The sequence below is a fragment of the Aspergillus stella-maris genome (genome assembly GCF_047715825.1).
Source record: "Aspergillus stella-maris strain CBS 113639 unplaced genomic scaffold BDV14scaffold_44, whole genome shotgun sequence".
Classification (NCBI taxonomy): domain Eukaryota; kingdom Fungi; phylum Ascomycota; class Eurotiomycetes; order Eurotiales; family Aspergillaceae; genus Aspergillus; species Aspergillus stella-maris.
Window position 1 is genome coordinate 194,491 of NW_027396838.1, and position 19,720 is coordinate 214,210.

Sequence of the window (19,720 nt, forward strand, 5' to 3'; positions counted from 1 at the left end):
GTTATTGCAGACCTAGATGCTCGACGGCCAATATGAGATTTGCCACCTGATCCATTCCTGTTTGGTCAAATGTCGCTAAATTATCCCTGCTCTCGACTGCGACGTTTCCTGGTAGTTGCTGTAGCATAGCGTGCCATTGCGCAGGGCTGAGATGGCATTTCTCAATGTGAACTCTGGCCAATGCCGCAAACTCTCTTGCCTGTAGCGGGAATGCCACAACATTGCCACTGTTAAGCGGTTGGAGTTTCCCTATGCTACTATTCCACGCTTTCTCCCACCGGTCAAGGGCTCTCCTAAGGGGATTCGTTGCCAAAGGAAGAGGTGAAAATGCGCGCAACTGATGGAATATCAGACCATGAATGGCTAGGTAATGTTAGTGCAGGCCCATTATGCATAAAGTCAACAACATTAGCTCCTTACCAGTAGCAATAGTAAACAGATTCAAAGCGCTCTCGTTGTGAAGATGCGCTATTACCTCTGGATTTGGCGCTTCGGCACACAGGTTGCGAACGCAATCAGTGAGCAACGGTGGTGGCGTACGGCTTTTATGCCTCATTAATGCGTCCTTGAAATCTTTCAATGAAGCAGCCTGGAAAACAACCTCGGGGCAGGTGAGGTCGATGGTCATTTCCTGTAGAACCATTCGCGGCACGGAGTTGTGGAAGATTACAAAGGCTGAGTCGAGCAGAAACACGTGGTTGAAGGTCCTGCAATCCCGTTAACACTGAGCTATACTCCCTTCAGTTTAAATTACCTTATCATCTGGGCCTTCAGAGCGAAGTTGTGCCAGTCCTCGACGCTCAAGCTAGCGTCGGGTTCCACCACAGGATGGACCGCTTGGGATAGCCCCATCGTTCTGGTCGTCTACAAGATGAGGTTAGCTCAGCATTGAAGTCCTAGACAGGTATACTTGCAGCAACAAAAGCAGTAAATCGATGTCGCTGCATCCTCAATTTGGCAGTTGAACTTCCCTCCCACTTCTGCAGTAAACACATGAAACAAGTGGCCTGAAGAACCTGAATATTCTCGCGTGTTTGTAGAAGATTTTCATTTGATGCTCCGACCCTCGGCGACTCCATGAATAGCGAATGTGAGAAGATGACTTCCTCAATTACGTCAAGAAATTGTCTTGCCGTGTCGTGATCCGAGCTTGGCGAGGACATACAAGCGCCGATGAGAATCATTGTTGCAAGCAAAAGAGGCGAGCAGCCACCGAGAGCAAATGTGGCTTTGTGCACGATTGGGCAATGCTGGTACCAGCGACTCCAGAAGAGATCTAGATAGTGAGCGACGTTGACAGGGGAGAAGAATGAGAACCATTCTGTCGATGATGGCTTCGGCCTGTGCATTCGGCTGTCCAATGAGACTTGTTGAATTGAGTTCCATATTTCATTGGCTTTCTGAGTGATAGATGTGTTTTCGGCATCCTTCATAAACGTCGCATCCGCGTCCAAATCCAGACCGAACTCGTTGAGATAAGCGTCAAAAGGGTTAGACGAAGCCGTACTATCTACATACTCACTTTGAATATCCGACTCTATGCCACCTAGTGAGGGCGTCGCACTGTCGGTAGGCCTGTAGCTGTATGCTTCGTTCAGACCAGTCGCCTTGGTGAAATGCGCCAGGAAGCCGAAACGAGAAATTGGATTTCCTGGACCCCCGCTTTCAATTCCCCACAGTCCAGGTCCCGAGATCTTGGTTGTTTGCTGGGCATTATTTGGCTCTTCAAAAGAGACAGCCTTCTGACGATGAGCACGATGATAAGTACACTCCGTCTCTCTCATCGCACACTCATCACACGGCATGCCCGTAGAACAAGCCCTTTTCCTTGACGTGCATGAGTCGCATGCCTGTTTCCTCTTACCAGAAAGGCTCCGGCGAGGTATATCATGTCCAGCAGCTATCCGCTCACTGCACGTCTTCCAGTGTCGTCGTAGAGCATCACTGCGCGATTGTCAGGGGCGAGCCCGATAGGAGCCAGGATAAAAACCACGCACCTCCGCTTGTATTGCAAGTTGCAATACTGGCATACATGCGGTCTCTCATCGTTATCTGCGTTATAGATCAGCAATCATCTTTTCTATCCTGAATGGCCGAGGTAGATCTCACGGGTCAACGCGTGGCGTTTCAGGTGTTCAGCACGCTGGAACGTCTCGTGACAGACAGGACACAATAGGCAAGTAGATAGACTGGCTTCTGTCATAGTTCCAAAAGGATTATGGGTTCAAGTTGTTGGAAGGCCTGCCAAGATGATTGTTGTCGAACGAACGTGCAGCAGAGACCGGCAGTGCTTCCGGTATCCTGAAGTTATGCAATCTGCATAAGCAATGCTGAGTCATGGTCTTGGCATGGGAATGGGTTATCTTCATGCCTTAGGCATCGCATCGCCGCAGCCAGAATCAATTCCACAGCAACGCGTCTCTTAGGCGCTGCTCGCTGTATATGTAGTAGGCAGCTATTTGAAAGGAAAGACCCGATGTCTCTGTGCCTGTTTATGATGTCTCAGTCCTGCCTGCTATTGTTGTTGTTGTTGTTGTTGTTGTTGTTGTTGACGCGTCTCGCCGACACCTGGGGAAGGCACGCGTCCTACTATACCATGGATGGCAGTCGCTGCTTCCTGATTCAGGTCAAATAGTAGAATACCTACAGCTATGGTAACAAAGAGGTACTCTTTGATATTCTGTTCCGGTATCACTGGGTAGCTATTGGGCACTAAACCGCGTTGTTGTCGAGATTCAATGTGGCGGGTGCCAGAAATACATATTTGCCGGGATATCACCATTTCGTCCTCAATACAATAACGCTCTCAAATACATAAGGGAAAGGAGCAACAACACTACATCGTTCCAAGGGGAACTTTAATACTTGGACGGAACACTGAGATTGAAGGTCACTGCGTCAGCTTTAATTTATGAAGGATTCACCACTGTCGTAGACAAGCCAAGAAGATCTTCCTGAACGAACAAAATCAACACAGAGCCATATGGGCTCACAAGCCACGCATGACATTATCTAGAGTTGCTCTTCTCCCTCAGAGGCCCCTAAAAGGCCCAACTAAACCCACAGCCTCCTCAAAATCATCTCCACAAGCGGATTCTTCGACCCAAACGCATCCTCAAGTCTATGCAACTCATCAACAAGAGTGCCCTGCATCTCCCTCGCAAGCGACAACGTCTCATCAAGTGCCCCAGCCTTCTCCATCTGCTGCAGTATATATTTCTTTACGGGCACAGGGAGGCCGTCCTTTGAGCGGTTCTGCAGTATGCCTTTGATGACGGATCCTGCGGCTTCAGACTTCGGGTTCGAGAGGGTATAGATTAGTGGAAGCGAAATTTTGCCTTCGTCTAGGTCTTCGCAGAAGCCTTTTTGGTCGGTGTACTGTTGATTCTTTTGTTAGTAAAGGGGTTGGAAGGGAAAGGGAGGGTTAGCGTACCTCGGTTGAGACGAGGTTTTGGTGGTCGTCTCGGACCTGGAAGTACCGGCCGAGCTGGGTGACGAAGTGATTGGGGTCTATATGTTTACTGGAACATTGTCAGTGGTCCTTAGGTTGGGCATTGTGAGACGGGCGTACCAAGGGTTGCTAGATTCTCCCTGCATTAATTGAACGCAGAGGCGGAACATGGCGCCTGTTTCTGTGATGGAGGTTAGGACTGAGGTTGTAAACCAAATCCCTGAGCCCTAGAGAGATCTTACTATTGTCAATCATTATCATATACTCGTCGACGGTGGGGCAGTAGGTCTCGTATTTCCAGGAGAGGTCGAGTGCTTGGCCGCAGTGCATATTCTGAACTTCTCCTATAGCAAAGCGTGAGCCCAAGGGAACCGATAGGGAATAAAACATAACATACTAACAAAACTAGCAGTTGCAGAGGGGTGGCAAAGGTGCTGTACTTCAGCAAATGCACTAACAAAGGCATGGTTGGCAGAGTTGATTGTTTGGGCTTCTCCGTAGAGTACGTGTGTAGAGGGCTTTCCGCGCCGGAGGACAGAGTTGTCTTCGATATCGTCGACCCTATAAAGCAAATCAGACTTTGGCTGTGGTTTCCGAGACTACTAATAATACGTACATTAGTGAAGCGTGATGGAGCAGGGTTATGATTTTCTTGATGCGGGATAAAGTCGATCGCGGAACTTGAAGCCAGATGTTCAACGCGTCAATAAATTTGTCACGAATGTTCTTGGAGGGTAAAGTTGCAAGATACTCGTACGGAGCGAGCACAACCTGAAAGCTGTAAGTCAGCGATGGATACAACTATGGAGATATAGGGAAGGCTACTAACGTTATCAGGTGCCTGGACAAATTCGCATTTGAGTCCGTTATGAGGCTCCTGAGGTTCCTTAAGGCTTGAACCATTTGTCAGGGCATTTGACCGAGTTCCAGGAATACTCTTCTTTGGATAGACATGCCCATTTCCTGCTACGCATGCAAAATGAGTATCATTCAATGCCGATGTTGGACGAGGGAATTCATGGTTACTGCCATGAGACTTGATTGAGAAGCCGTTCTGCAGCCCATCCATATCGATGCTATGGTTCGTACATTGGCACCTGCCAACTTGGTTCCCATTGTGGTTGGGGATAAACGGCTTGCATTTAAGTTGCCCGTCCTCAACATAGCATTCACCCTGCTCGTAGTCATGCTTCTTCGGATACCGCGTACTGTGCGAACTCCAGTACTCCGACCCAGATGCCGTATGCTGAGCGGCCGAGAAATAAAGTTTAAATCTCTCGCAGAGGGGGCCTTCCTCGTCTTCTAGCTCTTTAATCATCTGAAGGTGGACCTTCTGCTGATTGACCACCTCATCAAGAACTCTTTGCTGCGCCTCCGCTTCTAAGCAACTGTGCTCTTGCATCATGATACAAACGGTATTTAAGGGAAGCTTGGTAGGTCCTTTCACAAGCTGCTTGAGGTACTTGTTCACCTCTATCGGCCAGCTCCAGTAATCATTGATCAAAAGTGTCGAGAGGTGACATGCATTGATGATTGGCTCAAGCTTCTTCTTTTCAGCCTCATTCAGCTTGAGGCCCATTCCAAAACAGCACATGTCTTGAAATATCCTAGGAATAATGTCAGAAAATATCGGTTTCTCGAGGATTTGACGGTAATCTCCTTACTGGAGGCTAGGGTTACTGGAACGGAAAGCAAGATAATCAGCCATGGAAGACATGCCCGTGTCCTTGGGAGGATTCGGTTCTTGCAGAGTGCGGCTGTAGGTAGCCATCAGATCAACGGCTAATGTATGATCTACATCGAGCATCTCAAGAAGAAGCTGAACCTGAATCTGCTGGGACTTGGCAGAGGGGGACTGGCTATCATCCTTCATATTGTTCGAAAAGAAGGCTTGCAGCTGATCATTGTAAGCTTGCACCTTGGTAGTAGTGTCAACCGTTAGCTGAGTCGATACGTTTAGGAAGTTATGGTGGATAGGTATAAGAAAGAGCTACCCGATCGGTACCCGTATCATTGCAGTAACCTAACAAGCATTGTTAGCACAGACGGTTCAGACAGTCTGAGGATAATCATACCATCATTGAGGAATATCAGCTCGCAAAATCGAGTCATAAGCGACAGTCGGTCGTCACGGCAGTACGGAATGGTAAGGGCCGTGAGATGCATGGGTCCAAACTTGGGAATCTGGGCGATTGTATGTGTTGTGAGCTTACGTTGCAGCTCGTCATTGTAATTTTGAGTCAGCTTGATGGCATCATCGTTCACATCCCTATAACGGGGATGAATGAGTGTTGGCCATATGGATACACAACCCGATTGCTTAGCAAGGTCTTTGGGGATGGCTATGGCTTCAGACGACATTGCAATATGGGGTAATCGTATCCCAGAGACAGAGGAGCAGCGGGAAAGCAGGCAGGATCACAATGGGTTCTTATTGTACGGAGAAGATGCGTGTTTTGAGAACGGTCGCTGAAAGTGGCCATAAGTGGAAAAGAGACCCGCAGAGTCACTATAACATCTTAAGGCGTGGTGAAAGATGTTTGGCTGTCTGATATGCAGCCGCTGTAGTATCGAGGACGCCGATAGCGGAAGGCAAACGAGGAATAACTGCAGCTCGATAAGCGAGGGGGTCAGTTCGCATAGACCTCGCTGGATGTATTGGTTGACTAGAGGATTAGAGGCACCTACCGGAAGCTCGGAGTTTGTTGCTGGTTCTTGCTATAAGATCAGAAACTACGCCCCTGCGATGTAGTGGTACAGTGCCCTACATGAGCCGGCTGATGATCGACTGGTATCCGACCTGCAGCGGGTAACCGCCGGTATCGTCACCCTGAGAGTGGCACAATGGTGGTTTCCTGGGCTATACAAGCCGTTTCAAATTTCGTCAAGCTGACCAAGCCTTCACCATGGTTGCCATTTGCGTAGAAACGAGAACTTCATCCTTGCGGTTCTTTGAAGACAAATTACCTGCTTGACGGGTCTTTATCTCAACGCAGGACACCTCCGCCGTAAATGAAAACAGTGACGGAGTTTTCATTTATATCCAGCACGGATCCTCGGACTACACTGGATTTCAAAGATTTGAAACGCCCTCCTGGTCGAACGGTGGCATCCCTGAATGTTTAGATATTATAGTATCGAGTATCCTGCGCAAAAATTACCTTGAACGCGGGCTTCACACGGTCCCTAAATGCTCCAGCTTTTCTGGCTTTTTCGTGCGAAATTCGACTCCCTTCGTACGACTGCTGGGCTTGAGGGTCTGTCACCATGCAATGTCTGAGTCTTGGATGTAACACCAACATCACCAACCTAGATGGATTTGCAACCATCCTGTAAGAAACCCTGCGTGATACTACTACGGCTCTATATCGGAGCATGGAGGATTGGAGTTGGATCTGGAAGCCAAGTATACTACGCCATCTATAGGGAACACTTTCACATGCGCCTAGTTCTAACCAGTGCAACTACAGGTAGTTGTCTGGCTGTCACCTATCAGAGAAGGCCAAAAAACTAATCCTGGTCTTACGCTAGGACTATATCTGAGAGCACTATACACAGATACTTCGCACAGTGCCGTTATCCGGCAAGAGGAACTGATAAAATGCCGGGAAAGAACACCCCTCCATGGCACCAACGTCGTTTCCGGGGATAAGCCTGGAAGACACCTTCTTCAGCCTCGCATGAGAAATTGATTACTTTTTAAGGAACATAATCCCAGTACCTGGTGGTTATTCGAAAGGACATGGTTGCGCTTTCTTCCATTATTCTTTCAGCTCTCTCCCTGGCCATTGTGTATATCTCCTGCCAGATCATATACTACAAACTTTTTCACCCCCTAAGGCACTACCCCGGTCCGTTCTGGGCGGGCGTTACCACTCTCTGGACGGCATGGCACGTGTTCTGGGGCAGAGAGACGCTTTTACACTGGGAAATCAGAGAGAAATACGGTACGTGCTCGCCGCCCTGCCCATCTAATTCAAAGGCTGTTGTGGACTTGAACCAACTTGCTTCTCCCAGGCCCAGTCATTCGCGTCGAGCCAAACCTGCTTCTGTTCACTGAAAGCAGTGCCATACTCAAGATATACAATCGTCGCGCAACAAAAACAAACTTCTTTCCCCAAGAGTTTTGGGACACGCCCGCCAGCGCTCTTATTAGCGACCCCTTCCAGCATGCAGCGCATCGCCGACTCGTAGCGTCCGCGTACGCGATGTCAAACATTCAGCGCATGGAATCGCTGATCTCGAAGAGCATTATCCACTGGATTGGCAAGTTGAGAACAATTTGCGCTACACCCAAGAAGCCTACCGACTTATCGAAATGGGCCACATTTCTATCCTATGATAGTATAACGGATCTGGCCTTCCGGTACCCCGTTGGATATATCGAGGCTGGGGCAGACGTCAATGGACTGATTGAGGCATTCCATAGCGGATGTAGGGTGATCGGGGCAGCAGCGCGCATAAGTGGACTCCTTCAGTTCGTTGTACGTTTGCCAGTGGGGAAGCGATTCAAGGTTGGGTCAGAAGGAAGCCCTTTCTTCCGGAACCTTACTGAGCATGCGTCCAAAGTGCTCGATACTCGGAACAAGGCTTTGGCTGAGGGACTAACCCCAAAGTCTGAGGAGGGCGAGGCGGCATATGATTTCGTTCAAGCGTACGTTTTATTCGAACCCTCCCGGCAGAAACTCCTGATCAACAGATGGGATATAGATTTTTCGATGCCCGAACACCTGACGGTCATCAACTCAGCAAGAATATAATCCAAGCAGAAGTATGGTTAATTCTCGGCGCAGGCGCAGACGGCTTTGGGAGTGTCTGTTCGTCTCTTCTAGCGGAGATCCTCTCACAACCGGCTATATACGCCCGGGTGATCAAGGAGATCAAGGTAGCCGTCGAGTCAGGGCATTTATCAACCCCAGTGCCGACGTATAACGAAGTTGCAAAGCATCTCCCGTTTTATCGCGCGTGTGTTAGCGAAGCCCTACGCCTTCATCCGAGTTCGTCTAGTATCCTTCCGCGTAGGGTCACCGCGCTGGACCCTGAGATCATCGTCAACGGCCGCAGGATACCCATCGGCGCCCAAGTGGGAAGCAACCCATTTATATGCCACAGGGAAAAGGCGTTATATGGCGAAGATGCTGAAGACTTTAACCCGGACCGATGGCTTGGGGACCCGGAGCGGGTCAAGCTATTTGACAAATATAACCTCACATTTGGTGCCGGTACCCGGGTCTGTTTGGGGAAGCACTTTGCCATGGTCATGCTTTACAAAGCGCCAGTTGCAGTAAGTAATTACTGTCCTCCGACTCTCTATTGCCTACCCCGTGTCTCTGACTCTGGAAACAGCTACTCATGAAGTTCGATGCGGAACAAGCCCCTGATACACCACAGACGCCCAGCCCGAACGCGAATTTTCCGGGCCATTGATGACCTGGAAGAACGTTTGGATTAACTTGAAAGAACGGGAACCCTGGGTGGCCACGAATGGACAACATTTCTAATGCCATTTGACCCGAGGGCTGGCCGAAGATCTCACGAGCACACGCCGCGGTTCCAGTATCAGATTGCAGACCTCCTGCGTCAGAGGTAGACTCGCGACAGTCTGTCCTCATGGCCCAGGCGTCCCCGAGCTCTCCAAATAAACTCACGTTACCTTTTAAGATAACAACAGAATATGGCTTAGCTGGTACTCTTGTTGAAGTGTAACACCCAAACCCTGTCCATCTGACGGATGTGTATACCCGCCTCGTACAACGAGCCGTAAATATGTCACAGGTCGGGCGACCCTCGTTGCCAATATATCTTTCTCAACAAAAGCTCTCGGGTATCAATTTGCCCCAGGAGCTCTAGAGAGCTTTTCCTAAACTGTATCCCGCTGCTGGCCTATAGAAACCCGCCTAGCCGAGCACATGATATCCCAGTAACCCGAGAGAAGTTTGAAGCGCCATCGACAAACATGATGCTCCGCGGAGATATATCTTCTCCCATCCCGTCTGTAGCACGAAATCGGGTGTGTTCGAGAATGGTCTAAGGGATCTGTTAAATCCTTCCCTGGAATACATCTACCTGGCTCGGCCCGATGCATATAAAATTGCAGTACTGGATGCAGCGGGACGCTGTGATGCACAGGTCTAGATTTCCCATTTCATACGAGCTCTCACAGGACTGTAGATGCGGTGTAACGAGCGCACAGAAAGGCCTCGACTTGCATGGTAAGTTCGAAGCAACAGGGGTCCTAAGTTATCGAGGTCTATCACCTTGTGTCAGGCAGGTGGTTGCCTTGTAGGTAGGTTGCCTCGTAGGTTGCCTCGTACAGAGGAGACTGGAAGGAAGGCAACTTAGCCTGAGACGAGGCAAGGAAAGCCTCAGATAGTAACTATTTTCAATGTGGTCAGCAAGTCAGAGAACCGCGCAGAGTTGATATAGGGTTTTGCACGCATCTCTCGTCCACGTATGTATACGAGAAGGGACAAGGAACATTATCACCGCACCACCTACTTATCTATTTAGGTAAGTACCTACTAAACATCTAAGGGATCAACCCCTCCTACCACGCCACCAAGCAACCACCTCCAATCAATCCATTCCATCCAAGTATAGTCAGGGTTTTACAGCCCCAAACCAAACAACGCCCAAAACCGCACCCCCCAAAATCGCCACAGCAGCCGGAACCCCAAACCATCGACTCTCCGCATACGTAACAGCAGCAACAACAACCCACCACGGCTCCCTAGCCAGACTAACGCCCTCACTTCCGCCCCGCTCAGGACTAAGATACCCAATTTCCCAGAGCCGGTACACAGCCGTAAAGACCAGCCCAACGGCCGTAGCATTCACGCCCCTCAAAAAGTCCAGCACGGCTTTCTGGCGTCGTAAAACAGACCAGAACGATTGCATTGCGACGGCGAGGGTTAGGCCCGGCGTGAAAATTCCTATTGCCGCAAGTATTGCACCAAGGATCGACGCCTGCCCCTGCCCTCCATCCGAGCTACCACTACCCGTTGACTGAATCGCAAGCGCGCCCAAAAACACCGCGAAATTGAAATTCGGACCCGGGAACGACTGGATTATCGCGAGGCCGATTAGGAAGTCCCTGCTTGACACCCAGCCTGGGTCTACCACGTACGACCGTAATAGCGGGATCACGACGGGGCCGCCGCCGAATATCACTGTTCCGGCTAGGTACATGTTGCTGAAGAGCGAGAGGGGGAGGGGTGGTGTGCTGAGGCGCGCGCGGAGGGTCATTATTGTTATGAAGGATGCTAGGACATCTTATCAGCTTTTTGATCCAGACGAAAGTGGGTGATGCGCATACCAAAGAAGATAACCAGAATGATAGCGCCGACGCGGACTCGAACGGTATGGCAATGGGCCGGCGGAGGCGGATTTAGATTGTTGGGGTCAGATGGACCCCCGGCTGCTGCGCTTCCTGTGGTGTTGGTGTTATCATTTCTTCTCAGCCTTACCATCTCGACCCCCTGTGTTCCATGCCGAACAGGGACCCGCTCTACGTCTTGAGCGTCCGCACTACCCCCTTCGTCGCTTCCACTCCCCCGTTGCCTTTGTCTATCCCTCCAAGCAACCTTAACCCTTCTAACTTGCTGAGCAAGCCACCCATCCCAAACAGCTGTTGCAACTCCACCAGCAAGCATAAGCACCGGAAAATACCAAAGCGCACTATAGCACAACCCGGCGCAAGCCCCAAAGATAACTAAGATCCGCGATATCTTATCCCTGATCGCCTTTTCCGCTAGCTGCACAGCTGCAAGCGCAATTATACCCACCGTCGCCGCGTTTAGGCCAGATAAGAGCGCGTAGACTGGCCCTGGCAGGGTGGAGTCAATCCGCTGCACGCCGAGCGAGAGGGCGTACATTCCGATCGCACCAGGTAGACTGCAAAGCCATTCAGCGGTGGTAATCTTGAATCAAGGGAGGTGTAGGCATACCACCAGAGCAGGAACACCACAACAGCAGGAACAAACCCACCCCTCAACAGCGCCAAACAAAAAAGCATCTTCGTGCTTGCTGGGCCGGGGAGACCCTGGCAGATTGCGAAGAGTTCTTGGTACTATGCATTCACATCATTGTCAGCAATCTTAACTACTTCATGTATGTTCAGGGTAAGGGTAGAGTTGTAGTTGCACGCACCGTCTGCTCATCTACCCACTTCTCCCTCTCCACGAACCTCGCATGCAGAATCTGGAAATGGACCGGGGGGCCGCCGAACGCCGTGAGGCCTAGGTCCCACGTGTGCCGGAATACATCGATTAACCGGGCTACGAGGGAGTTATCATTTGCGCTGCCATTGCCATCTCGGGCGCATTCAATGCGCGAGAGGGCTCTCTGTCGCAATGACTGGAATGACGCGATTAGGCTTGCGCGGGGCTGGTGCGGGAGGAAGGCGCTCATTCCGTCACTTTCAGTACCGTCTGTATGGGCTGTTCAAAACGGAGAGGTCATGAATAAAGAAGAACAAAAAAAGGAAAGATTGAGCAATTCGGATCCAAGAAAAAAAAAAAAAAAAAATTGTGAAGGGCACGACAGGATAAAGTTCAACGAATTCGCGAGGTATGATGAGCACCCCATGCACGTGCGCCGAGCGGGACATTGGCGGAACCTTGGCGCGCCTTGGCGTCCACCGGGTCTTTTCTAACACCGTCGAGGATTCGCATTTTGTGCGGAGGATGGATTCAAAGGCTTTTGTCAGAAGAAAGAGAGAAAGAGAGAGCGATTTATATATCTATTTATATTTTACCCGTAGACGACTAGGAGCTATAAGACTTACAATACTGCCATAAGCCTGAGACGAGAAGAGGGCACCCACTTCCCTCTGACGGTAAAGCCAGTCGTACGTAGACGTGCACGCAGAAGTATAAAAACTCTTGTTGTTCCTCAAGCAGGTTCGACCAGCACGGAGGTCGCTCGCTCTCGCCTTATACATGCCCCGTCCCTTCCTCGTCAAGCGAAGTACGTCGGTCCTTCCTTAAAGTTCCCCTCCTCACAAGGAAGGCGCCATGGACTGGCGCCTGGGTCGTTCCTTCGCTTTTGGTGGCCATTCCTTCTTGATACGATTCTATGATTTTAATTCAGGTAGGAAGGTGGAATGGGGACCCGACGGGTATGGATCGCGCCTTCCAAGTTAGTCCTTTGGCTCCCTAGTTATATGTGGCTACGATGGCCATTGTACGGTTTACGTCAAGAACTGGTATCTTCACGGGGCAAGCAAAATCATGACTTGGATATCACTATGCACTAAATGAGTGACTATGTCAAAATGCAGAATCTATACTTTTCAATCCCTGGGTCCTAGCTAGTCCTCCCCTAAAGCCGTCAACCGATTAACCTCAAAACTATACCTCGCAAACCCACTTCTCTCCCTCCAAGTCTCCCCAACCCTGTTGAAAATAAACGGTACAGAACAAAACACCGTTCCAATCGCCGCAATAACATACCCAGGGACCACACTCTGATGGCCCGTAAACAGCACGTGCCCTATTATCGGCGCGATACCAGCAACAATTGCGCGGACGAATGCGAGGCCTGCGAATGCGGATGCTGCGTAGACGGTGTATGTATCCGTCAGGTACCCGGATAATGTATAAGCAATTTCATTCACGCCGAACCCGATTGGGACGAGCGCGGCGGTGGGGAGGAGGATATGTGAACTTGATAGCGCTGGTGGAGTTGTCCCGTAGAACCACCAAAGCCCAGTAGCGAGAGCAACAGTCCCGTATGCAAACCCCGAAATTTTATCCTCGGGTTTAATGGGGTCTTTATTTGCGCGTTTAGTATTCAGTTTTTTGACTTCCCAAACGTGGGGTATTGCGCCGAGGATAACTCCCACTATTAGCGCTAGGAAGGGCCATGACGCTTTTTGTTGTGAGAGGTCAAGCGACGTGAACGCTGTGATTAGGGACTCGGTGAAGAGGTAGATTAGGCCCCAGGAGAGGGCGCTGATGCTGTAGATTATGATGAGGATTGGTTCGGTGAATATCATCTTTGTTGAGCGGAGGAAGACAACGTCGATGAAGACGGAGACCGTGGGGAACGGGTCTGATGTATGGTATTTCAGATCAGCTCCGGGGCATTCGGATTGGATAGTTGCAATTTTGCGTGCGAGGAGTTTGCTGGGTCGACTTTCGCGGATGAAGAGGAGGAGGATATTCCCTACTCCTGTGCCAATTGCTGCGCTGTAGAAGATCCATCGCCTGTGGGTGTCAGAAGTTTAAGACTAGACAGAGGGAATCGACATACCAGCTAACTACAGAAGTGATAGACGACGCATAGACAGGCCCAAAAGAGAGACCCGCTGTAGCTGCTGCGTTCCATGCCAGGACAATCCAGACGCGATGCTCGGTACTAAACTGGTCTTCGACCGTCCCACTAACAACAACAGACGGAACAGCCGAAGCAAAGCCAGAGAAGAACCTGCCAATCACAACACCACTAATATGTGGAACAACACCAACAATAAGACAGGCTACGCAAAACACAGCACAAGAAAGAAGATAGGGCATGCGCCGACCAAAGAGGTCGGATGAGGGAGGAATGATGAGACCACCCAGTGCCTGTCCGATCTGGTAGCTGAGATAGGTCAGCAGAGTGTAAGCATTGGGTAACCCAGTCAAAGCTCACATTAGACTGAATGCAACAAGGAGGGTCATATTGCTGTATCCGTAATCTTGCATGGCGTGGTCAGCCGCAGACGCCTATAAGCACTTAGCATACCCTCCCCCCCTTTGGAATTGGGATCGAGTAATTTGACTCACGCCAGTTGTGCTTATGACCGTGCTATGCAAAGTTAGCTCGTGTGCCACCAACAGAACCATGAAATGAAGACTCACGTGTAAAACTCAAACAGCATAACCAGCGAAGTATCGTAAGCTTTCCTCATCGGAGACCAGTTGCGCGGGTGGTCTTTGCTATCTCTCCTCCACCGAACATACCCAGACTCAGGGTCCTTCTCGAGGCCATATTTCGCGAGGTGATCGTCTGTGACGATACTGTTTGCGACTGAGCCTGATGACACCGAGATTGCTTTTTCCTGGCCTCGTAAGGCTGAGGGCATGATGGACGGAGCCACTCGTCGCACTCTGTTGCTTAGACGGGCGAGATATCCAGACATTGTCCGTTCGCTGGAATATGAGGGAGCCTCCTTAAATTTCGTATGGTAACCTAACAGCACGCCTTTGACTTCATGAACCCTACCAACAGCCCCCAGGTCCGAGCGGCCGACCTAGACTCCTCGAATGGAAGCGAGACGGTGAGGACAGGGGCTCGGATCCTTGGATGCAGGCACGCTGGCCTATGGCGCGCCTAACGTCAAGTGCGAGCTTAAAATAAATTTAAACCAAGCCCCTTGCTTGCCGGAAATGGTATTTGTCGTGACTGCGCCTCTACGCGTTGGTAATGTAAGTGCTGCGGCTTACTTGGTCTCGCATACACCAATTTTTCAGCTGTGCTTACTCTGCTGATTAACAGTCTGAATGTTGCAGAGATCCATCGTTTGAGTATCTCGATTCCGCCCAGATCGCAAGATCTTAGTGAAGTGTTCGCACACAAGATGTGACGTTCGGTGGGCCACACTGTCGATCGCGAACTGAAGATCTTCACGAAATCAAGGTCACACCGCGATCATATGCCCTGGCTGAATCGCAATTGCCACAGCTGCATTGTCTACATCTTACAGGACGCAGATAGACAGCGGTCTGTTCTAAGATATTTACCGAGTAGAAGACCAGGTAGCTCCTTCTGTCGTTCGCTTCGGCCTGGGCAAGGGTTTTCCTCCAGGATTAACAGTGTAGCCAGGAGCCTAGACCACAGTCTCAGCCCCTGCAGGTCAGGCGTCCAGCGGTGAGCTTGAGACTCTATAATAGCGTCCTGCGCTCGGAGCTCCGGGCGTTAAAATAACCTCGTTGTCAACAGTGAGCTGAGGAATGCCCGGGGCGGCTCATCCGGAACCGCGGGCTGGAATGCCTGAACCCCAAAGCAACAGCGTCTTGTGAGAATTTGATGAGTTCATGTGGAGCCGGAAGTGGCAGTGCTTTGCGCTGGAAAATGACGATTCAGGGATTCTCGGGCTGGCTCCTGGATAGAGAGGGCTCGAGCTGATTGAGAAATTGATCATCGCTCCATAACCCATAATGATGATTCGTGGAAGTAGACAAGCGGGGCTGCTGAGGTAGGAATAGATTGCAATCCTGAAGAAATAAACATGCATTTTATGATGCAATTGGTCGTGCCTGAGCGAACAAGAGGCCCGTGTTCAAGGGGAGCATGTCATCTGTGCTGGCACCTAATAAGACTGGATCTATAAAGGCAGGGGCGGCCAATGTCTTATGCAGGTCCGTCCAAGTGTGATTCGAGATCAACGAACCATATCATGCAGTCAAATACTTCTCTCGCAAAGGCCCTTACGCAACATATGCAACGCATCGCGTGGGGGACGACGCGCCGAGCCGAGGCCGATTTCCGGAGTAAGCACAGACAAACGATCTGGCGTTTCGACATTGTAGAGACTGATTGCATTAGGTGATGTGATAACTACTCCGTCAATGGGTATGCTCGCCGCCATGGTGACATCTAGCCTTGGGGACGACGTCTTCCAGGAGGACCAAGTGACAAACGAATTTCAGTCATTTATGGCGAGCCAGTGTGGTCTCGAAGCCGGGGCATTCGTCATCTCCGGAAGTATGGCAAACCATCTAGCCATCAGAACACTTCTGATCCAGCCACCGTGCGGTATTCTGGTTGATGCGCGGGCGCATATTATCCACTTCGAAGGGGGTAGTCTCGGGATGACCGGTTCTTCAATTCAGACCGCGCGACCAGCAAACGGTCGATACCTGGTTCTGGAGGACATTGTGGACCGAGCCATTGTCACGGACGACGTCCACAAATGCCCAACCCGTGTTATAAGTATTGAAAACACAGTCGGTGGCAGCGTTGTTCCTGTGGCTGAGTTACGGCGCATCAGCGAGTGGGCGCATGGCAACGGCATCAAGGTACATATGGATGGTGCTCGGCTATGGGAGGCTGTTGCGACCGGTGAGGGAAGTTTAACCGATTATTGCACCCTCTGCGACTTGGTCACCCTGGACTTTAGCAAGAACCTTGGGGCGCCCATGGGTGCGATGGTGGTAGGGTCGAAGAGCGACATCACGCAGCTTCGTCGGATACGAAAGAGTCTTGGGGGTGCGATGCGACAGTCCGGACCGCTGGCTGCCGCTGCTCGCTTTGCAGTCGAGGAACAGTTTGGAACAGGGCCATGGGGAAACAGAAAGAAGCTACCTGCAGTACATGAGCTTGCAAAAAAGGTCGGAGATATGTGGATGGTGTTGGGAGGCGAGCTTGAGCGTGAGGTGGAAACGAATCAAGTCTGGCTTAACCTCAAGCAGGCCGGCAGCAGCACACAGCGATTCAACGAACTTGGAGCAAAACATGGGGTGAAGCTGGATGGCAAGAGAGTCGTTCTGCATCACCAGATCTCGGAAGATGCTGTCACGAAGCTCGGTCTTGTATTTAGCGAGGCCCTGGGAGTTCGAGCGCGATTGTAAGAGGTGAAAATTCTAAGAATCAATCCAAATAAATGGACAGAGAAACCTCGTCTCTATTATTGAATCCCTATGACTCCTTCCAGAGTTAAAATTCGCCGGCTCTTGCCCATTGTGTCGCGTAGAATGCACCGAACAAGGAAGGGGCCGCCGTCTACGTACCAAGCATAAATAATGATTCGAATAAGAAATTTACCCCGCTATGAAGAGGGGCTGTCAATTTCCACGGTAAAAATCTGTGGAGTTGCTGGGGTAAGGGTCCTCTGCGGAGGTCGCCCGCGAAACATAAATTACCCTATCAGGAAGGGGGCGCCGCTCGCAGCAGGAGGGGTTGCATACTTCAATGATTGAGGGGGGCACCATATCAGGAACATAAATACAGCATCGCAGTCTTCAATTATTCTCCAACGTTCTATCTTGAGTAACCCTCTCTCTTTGTACACCTTCAATATCCATTCCTCCTCACATCACAATGGTTCTCAACATTGCTGTCGTTGGCCTTGGCCGTATGGTACGAAGCCCGGAAACCCTTGCCCATATAGACGATTTAAATCCCTAACTACGTTTATTCAACAGGGCAAGCGCCATGTTCACACTCTCCTTTATCGGGTCCCCCGCGCCAAGGTCGTTGCCGTCTGCACAACGGAACCCCATGAGATCGAATGGGCCAACAGCAACGCCGAGTACGAGGAGTTCGGTATCTCCGTCTTCGATAACTATGACAAGATGCTGGAGCAACAGCCTGGTCTACAAGCCGTCTGGGTCTCGACTAGCACAGATGTTCACGCTATTCAGTCAGTCAAGGCTATCGCCAAGGGTCTTCATGTTCTCTGCGAGAAGCCCCTGAGTACCGATCTCGCTGAGGTATGCGCTTGCACCCTGATTATTATCCACCAATGCTAATCCTACGGAACAGGCCCAATCCGTCGTCGACGCCGCCAAAGCAAACCCCCATCTCAAAGTAATGGCCGGCTTCTCGCGCCGCTTTGACGCCTCCTACCGCGACGCAGCGCAGAAGATTCAAAATGGTGCAATTGGCAAGCCCTTCCTCGTCCGTTCCAACACCTGCGACTTGAAAGACGAGACAGGTTTCTTCGTCCGCTACGCTGCCCGCAACGGGGGTATCTTCGTGGACTGCGCTATTCACGACATCGACTTGACACTGTGGTACATGGACAACCCTATCCCCAAGGCTGCGTGGGCGGCAGGTACATTAGTCCATCATCCCGAACTCGCGCAAAGCGGAGATGTCGATAATGCCGTTGGTACAGTGGAGTTCTGGGGCGGCAAGATCGCTTACTTCTACTGCTCGAGAACCCAAGCTCATGGTCATGATGTTCTTACTGAGGTCACGGGTACGAATGGCAAGGTCATGGTTAACGTTATCCCGCGGTCCAACAATGTAGTGTTGGCTGATAAGTTGGGTCTGAGGCATGAAGTGCAGCCTGAATACTGGCAGCGCTTTGAGCATGCATTTGCGCTGGAAGCCAATGAGTTTACGGATGCTGTGCTTAACGATAAGCCTGTTCCTGTTAAACTTGAGACGGGTATGACGGTTATGAAGATTGGACAGGCGCTGCAGCACGCTTTACTTACGGGAGAGGTTGTCAAATTCAATGAGAAGGGGGAGCGTCTGAACTAGATAGAGATTGTGGTTTTTGTCAGTAGCAATAGAATGCGCCTTTATAACTACAGGGAACCTCATGAAGTTTGCGTTTTACAATTAGTCCTTCATCTTCCTGGTTCACCTAGTAGCTCTCTTTCGACTTCTGGTCCAGCTGGGGCGGGGTGCGGCGCTTCCTTCCCAATCGGGACAAAAATAGGGCCCGCCAAGGCACAGCCAAAGGACAGCGGTAATGCAAACCTGTCTAGACTGTGGGCAGGAAATGTAAACAGTGCCAGCTGAAGCTATAACGAAAGACCAGATTGACTGAAATTGCGCACTACCCTGCCCATACAGGATTTGGTTCCCTGACAGGCAGGAGCGATAAAGGCCCGCGCAGTGAGTCGCTCCTTCCTGGCGCCTAAATCCATGCCAAGATGTGCACCTTCCTTGTTTGCCTGTACCCCGATTCTATAATCGGAAGGAAAGATCAGCTCGCGCCTGGGTTGGGGCCAATTTCTACATATCCACTACCTATTCGTGTGCAGATGGGATGGTCTGATGTACCTACCTCCACTGACTCTTGCGTCCATCGACAAAGCCAGTGAAGAACCTCCACGAGCCGCCCCGTCTGCTACGGAGATCTAATCTGATTATCTCAGCCAGCACCAAGACCAGCCAAGATCAGATAACAGCCACGCAGCCCCCAACGAGTCATGCAGGGCCCCCAAAACAAGGCTGAGAGCGGGATAGACCGCCATGTCGCAGCCCATTTCTCGCTTGGCCAAGATCTTGCAAGCAGAGATCCGCCGCAGCGCACATTCTGACTGACCGATGTGTGAAGAAATCTGATCAGATAGCGAGGGGAATTCGAATCTAAATACGGTGGCAGTCCGCGGAATCCAATCCCACTGCCCCGTGTGCAGACCTAATACCTACCCCCACGGTCTTCCGCCCTAGCAGGGAATAAGAACAACTTATACAAGGGCCCATGGGACCTATCTTGATGGCCTTCATCACAGGTTTATTGTTAAAACACTTCGAAGGTCAAAATGCGTCTCTCACTCATGTCATTCGCTGCTCTCCTGATTACCTCTGCCTGGGCTGCTTGCA

General features: G+C 50.7%; 6 protein-coding genes across 6 annotated transcripts; 3 read left to right on the top strand and 3 right to left on the bottom strand.

Moving 5' to 3' along the window:
- Position 1: 1 nt before the first annotated feature.
- BDV14DRAFT_210124 (Zn(II)2Cys6 transcription factor) lies at positions 2–2,235 on the bottom strand (the record flags this gene model as incomplete). Its single annotated transcript, XM_073775813.1, has 6 exons — positions 2,110–2,235; positions 1,998–2,052; positions 921–1,944; positions 755–864; positions 421–707; positions 2–363 (listed from the first exon to the last, which is right to left on the bottom strand). The coding sequence occupies exons 1-6, from the start codon at positions 2,201–2,203 to the stop codon at positions 2–4; spliced, it is 1,932 nt and encodes a 643-aa protein (XP_073626105.1). The 5' UTR covers positions 2,204–2,235.
- A 4,958-nt stretch (positions 2,236–7,193) lies between these two features.
- BDV14DRAFT_191161 (putative P450 monooxygenase) lies at positions 7,194–8,952 on the top strand (the record flags this gene model as incomplete). The annotated part of the gene is made up of 4 exons (XM_073771454.1): positions 7,194–7,398; positions 7,469–8,105; positions 8,162–8,735; positions 8,851–8,952. 4 exons carry the CDS (start codon positions 7,194–7,196, stop codon positions 8,950–8,952), a joined length of 1,518 nt encoding a protein of 505 aa, XP_073626106.1.
- Positions 8,953–10,051: 1,099 nt separating this feature from the next.
- BDV14DRAFT_210126 (chromate transporter-domain-containing protein) lies at positions 10,052–12,123 on the bottom strand (the record flags this gene model as incomplete). The annotated part of the gene is made up of 5 exons (XM_073775814.1): positions 10,052–10,713; positions 10,767–11,344; positions 11,398–11,519; positions 11,600–11,727; positions 12,042–12,123. 5 exons carry the CDS (start codon positions 12,121–12,123, stop codon positions 10,052–10,054), a joined length of 1,572 nt encoding a protein of 523 aa, XP_073626107.1.
- A 638-nt stretch (positions 12,124–12,761) lies between these two features.
- BDV14DRAFT_191163 (major facilitator superfamily domain-containing protein) lies at positions 12,762–14,519 on the bottom strand (the record flags this gene model as incomplete). Its single annotated transcript, XM_073771455.1, has 5 exons — positions 12,762–13,659; positions 13,706–14,035; positions 14,087–14,160; positions 14,221–14,242; positions 14,296–14,519. 5 exons carry the CDS (start codon positions 14,517–14,519, stop codon positions 12,762–12,764), a joined length of 1,548 nt encoding a protein of 515 aa, XP_073626108.1.
- Positions 14,520–15,799: 1,280 nt separating this feature from the next.
- On the top strand, positions 15,800–17,007 carry BDV14DRAFT_210131 (pyridoxal phosphate-dependent transferase; the record flags this gene model as incomplete). Its single annotated transcript, XM_073775815.1, has 2 exons — positions 15,800–15,927; positions 15,983–17,007. Exons 1-2 carry the CDS (start codon positions 15,834–15,836, stop codon positions 17,005–17,007), a joined length of 1,119 nt encoding a protein of 372 aa, XP_073626109.1. The 5' UTR covers positions 15,800–15,833.
- A 469-nt stretch (positions 17,008–17,476) lies between these two features.
- BDV14DRAFT_202186 (Gfo/Idh/MocA family protein) lies at positions 17,477–18,646 on the top strand (the record flags this gene model as incomplete). Its single annotated transcript, XM_073773942.1, has 3 exons — positions 17,477–17,515; positions 17,581–17,868; positions 17,921–18,646. 3 exons carry the CDS (start codon positions 17,477–17,479, stop codon positions 18,644–18,646), a joined length of 1,053 nt encoding a protein of 350 aa, XP_073626110.1.
- Between the last annotated feature and the right edge of the window lie 1,074 nt (positions 18,647–19,720).